The 3,323-nt window shown below is 67.1% G+C and overlaps 1 protein-coding gene across 3 annotated transcripts in view; it reads left to right on the top strand.

Annotated features, from left to right (window-relative positions):
• Nucleotides 1-3,323, top strand: part of SCRIB (scribble planar cell polarity protein) — a 28,672-nt gene that overhangs the window by 10,377 nt on the left and 14,972 nt on the right. For all 3 annotated transcript variants that reach the window (XM_023741641.1, XM_004387381.2, XM_023741640.1), the window contains exons 18-24: nt 820-897; nt 1,421-1,744; nt 1,832-1,912; nt 2,002-2,253; nt 2,655-2,765; nt 2,868-3,044; nt 3,128-3,244. In XM_023741641.1, the coding sequence (XP_023597409.1) occupies nt 820-897; nt 1,421-1,744; nt 1,832-1,912; nt 2,002-2,253; nt 2,655-2,765; nt 2,868-3,044; nt 3,128-3,244 (1,140 nt within the window). The remainder of the gene's footprint in view (nt 1-819; nt 898-1,420; nt 1,745-1,831; nt 1,913-2,001; nt 2,254-2,654; nt 2,766-2,867; nt 3,045-3,127; nt 3,245-3,323) is intronic.

The following is a 3,323-nucleotide window of genomic DNA, read 5'->3' as shown; positions in this document are numbered from 1 at the left end:
CCTGTGTTCTCTCCCCATCCGCCCGACCCCGTCCTGTGTTCTCTCCCCATCCGCCCGACCCTGTCCTGTGTTCTCTCCCCATCCGCCTGACCCTGTCCTGTGTTCTCTCCCCATCCGCCCGACCCCGTCCTGTGTTCTCTCCCCATCCCCCCCACCCCGTCCTGTGTTCTCTCCCCATCCAGCCACTCCGTACTGCCTATCTCGTCTTCCCTCCCCATCCCCCTGACCCCGTCCTGTTTTCTGTCCCCATCCACCCACCCTGTCCTGTCTCCTCTCCCCCATCCTTGGCATCTTTTGCTTTTCTGGGGCTTTTCGCTGCTGAGACGTGTCGGTCACCCAGGGGCTCACTGCTCACTTTTTTCTGGGGGCTTTACTTACAGTTGGGGTTCCTTGCCGCCAAGTGAACACACGTGTTCTTGGTGTGCGGGCAGCCTGGGTCCTGGCACTGTTCCACACAGTGACAGAGGTACAGAGCCAGCCACGAGGACGTCTACGTGGGTTAACATTGGGGAGCAGCTTGAGAGGCATCTGAGCTCCTGTTCCTCCCCATGGTTTCACTCACTCACTCGCTGTCTGGGGGCACAGCCCTGTGCCCTTCTTCTCGGGACTGCATGGTGCTCTGTGCCCCGCGGCCAGCAGCAGAGGCCAGTCCTCTGACCCCTGAGTCCTGACATGCCCACGCCTGGCACCTGCAGCCTTGGCAGAGAGTGGCCGACTTGGGGCTGGGCTGGCAGCAGGATCTCCCTTGGCGTGGGGGTTCTCTCAGGACAGGAGGTGCCCGGCCCGCCGCTCCGCTGACTTGGAATTTATACCTTGTAGGGCATATTCATCTCCCGCGTGTCGGAGGAGGGCCCCGCAGCCCGTGCCGGAGTCCGGGTGGGGGACAAGCTCCTGGAGGTGAGCCTCCAGTGGGTTCCTGGGGGGCTGTACCGGGGGCACCTCTTTTTTCTCCTTTCTCGCTCCCCTACTGGTCTCGATGAGACTCCGAGGTGCTGTCTGCTCCCGCGAGGTGCTTAGGTAGCCCCTGCAGTGGTGAGCCACAGGAGGGTGCTGCTGTGGAGTCTTTTGGGGGGTTGGCCCAGAAAGGGTCCAACTTCTCGCGGGTCTGGGTGAGCCCTGAGCTGGAGCCCCTTGGCACCCAGCCATCCTACCTGGGCACGTGTGTTCTGAGCTCGTGGGGCAGCAAGGGCCGGCGTCTGGGGGTACCCTTCCTACGGGTGGGGGTGTGTGGGGACACTGGGGCCTGGGCCAGGAGGGCATTGTGGGTGGGTGTCCACTTACCTAGCCAACGTGTGTCCTGGTCCTGGGACTCTGCGGCACCCACGGATGGGAAGACAGGAGTCACCTAGAGCTTCAGGGCTGAAGCCCGGGGCTTCGGTCTCCCCTTGCGGAGTGGGGTGACGGCCCGCCCGCCATTCAGGTGAACGGCGTGGCCCTGCAGAGCGCAGAGCACCAGGAGGCCGTGGAGGCCCTGCGGGGGGCGGGCGCCACCGTGCGGATGCGAGTGTGGCGGGAGCGCATGGTGGAGCCGGAGAACGCAGTCACGGTCACGCCTCTGCGGCCCGAGGACGACTACAGCCCCCGGGAGAGGCGAGGGGGCGGCCTGCGCTTGCCCCTGCCCCAGCCTGAGGCCCCCGGGCCCCTGCGCCAGCGTCACGCCGCTTGTCTCGTGCGCAGCGAGAAGGGGCTGGGCTTCAGCATCGCTGGCGGGAAAGGCTCCACTCCCTACCGGGCTGGCGACGCAGTAAGGCGGGGGAGCGTCTGGGCGGGCTCCCCGAGGGCGGCAGCAGCAGGGCGGGTGCAGGCTTCACCGGTGGCATCCGTCCCACAGGGCATTTTCATCTCGCGCATCGCAGAAGGCGGTGCTGCCCACCGGGCGGGCACCCTGCAGGTTGGCGACCGCGTCCTCTCGGTGAGTGGGGCGGGCAGGGGAAGAGATCCTGGCCAGCGCTGTTCACCCCCCCCCCAACCCATCCCCCTGACCGGGTACTGCCCTCGCAGATCAACGGCGTGGACATGACGGAGGCCCGGCACGAGCACGCTGTGTCCCTGCTGACTGCCGCCTCGCCCACCATCACCCTGCTGCTGGAGCGGGAGACTGGGGCGCCCCCGCCCCCCAGCCCTCCCCCGCACTCGCCACCGCTCCCCGCTGCTGCCTCCACCCCAACCACTGCCACCGCCGGGGAGCCTGGGCCGCCAAGGCTGGCTCCCAGCCTGCTGGCTGCTGCCCTGGAGGGGCCCTATCCAGTGGAGGTGAGACTCCCTTGGCCCCCCGACCACCCATGTAACTCTGAGGATGTGGGCCACGGGCCCCCAGGATCTCTTCCTGTGGCAGCGCTGTCGCGTCTTCGTTGGTTGGCCTCCTCCCGACGTGGTCTTCACCCCGCTTCATGCTGTGCACCCCTAGATGGCCTGTGCTCCTCTGCCATCACACCCACCTGGTTTATTGCTTGTCGGGCTCGACCCCCACTTCACCTCCCTGACAACGGGACACGTGTCTGGTATTGTGGTCCTGTGTTCTCGAGGTGTATGCCCACTCTCTTCTCGAGGCTCTTGTGGCTGGGGGAGCATCCTGTTTGTCACGCCCCCACTTAACGTGGGCCTTTGGGGATGGTGGCCCAGCCCTGACGTTTCCCCCGCCTCCGTGTCCTCAGGAGATCCGGCTGCCCAGAGCGGGGGGCCCGCTGGGGCTCAGCATTGTCGGGGGCTCTGACCACTCGAGCCACCCGTTTGGTGTGCAGGAGCCGGGAGTGTTCATTTCCAAGGTAGAGAGCGTGGGCACCGCCTGGGCGGGCGTGGGCAAGGAGGCCCTTTGTGGGCCAGCCTGGACAGCCGGCCCCCACCCACCAGTCTGCCTCCCCCCACAGGTGCTCCCAAGAGGCCTGGCTGCGCGCAGCGGCCTCCGGGTCGGGGACCGCATCCTGGCGGTCAATGGGCAGGACGTGCGGGAAGCCACGCACCAGGAGGCAGTCAGCGCCCTACTCCGGCCCTGCCTGGAGCTGCGCCTGCTCGTGCGCAGGGACCCACCACCCCCAGGCATGAGGGTAGGTACTGGGTCGGGGCCATGGGCAGGCAAGGGGCCGAGCCCACACCCGCTGACAACCCCGGCCCCGCCTGTCTCACCCAGGAGCTCTGCATCCAGAAGGCTCCGGGAGAGAAGCTGGGGATCAGCATCCGTGGGGGCGCCAAGGGCCACGCAGGGAACCCCTGTGACCCCACTGATGAGGGTGTTTTCATTTCCAAGGTAGGGAGATGGGGGACGGGCGCTGGGCGCTGGGGGGATGGGGGACGGGTGCCGGAGAGATGGGGGATGGGGGATGGGC

This window comes from Trichechus manatus, unplaced genomic scaffold (assembly GCF_000243295.1).
Source record: "Trichechus manatus latirostris isolate Lorelei unplaced genomic scaffold, TriManLat1.0 scaffold00185, whole genome shotgun sequence".
Taxonomy (NCBI): domain Eukaryota; kingdom Metazoa; phylum Chordata; class Mammalia; order Sirenia; family Trichechidae; genus Trichechus; species Trichechus manatus.
Note: the sequence above shows the minus strand (reverse complement) of the source record. Positions and strands in the feature narration are given on the sequence as shown.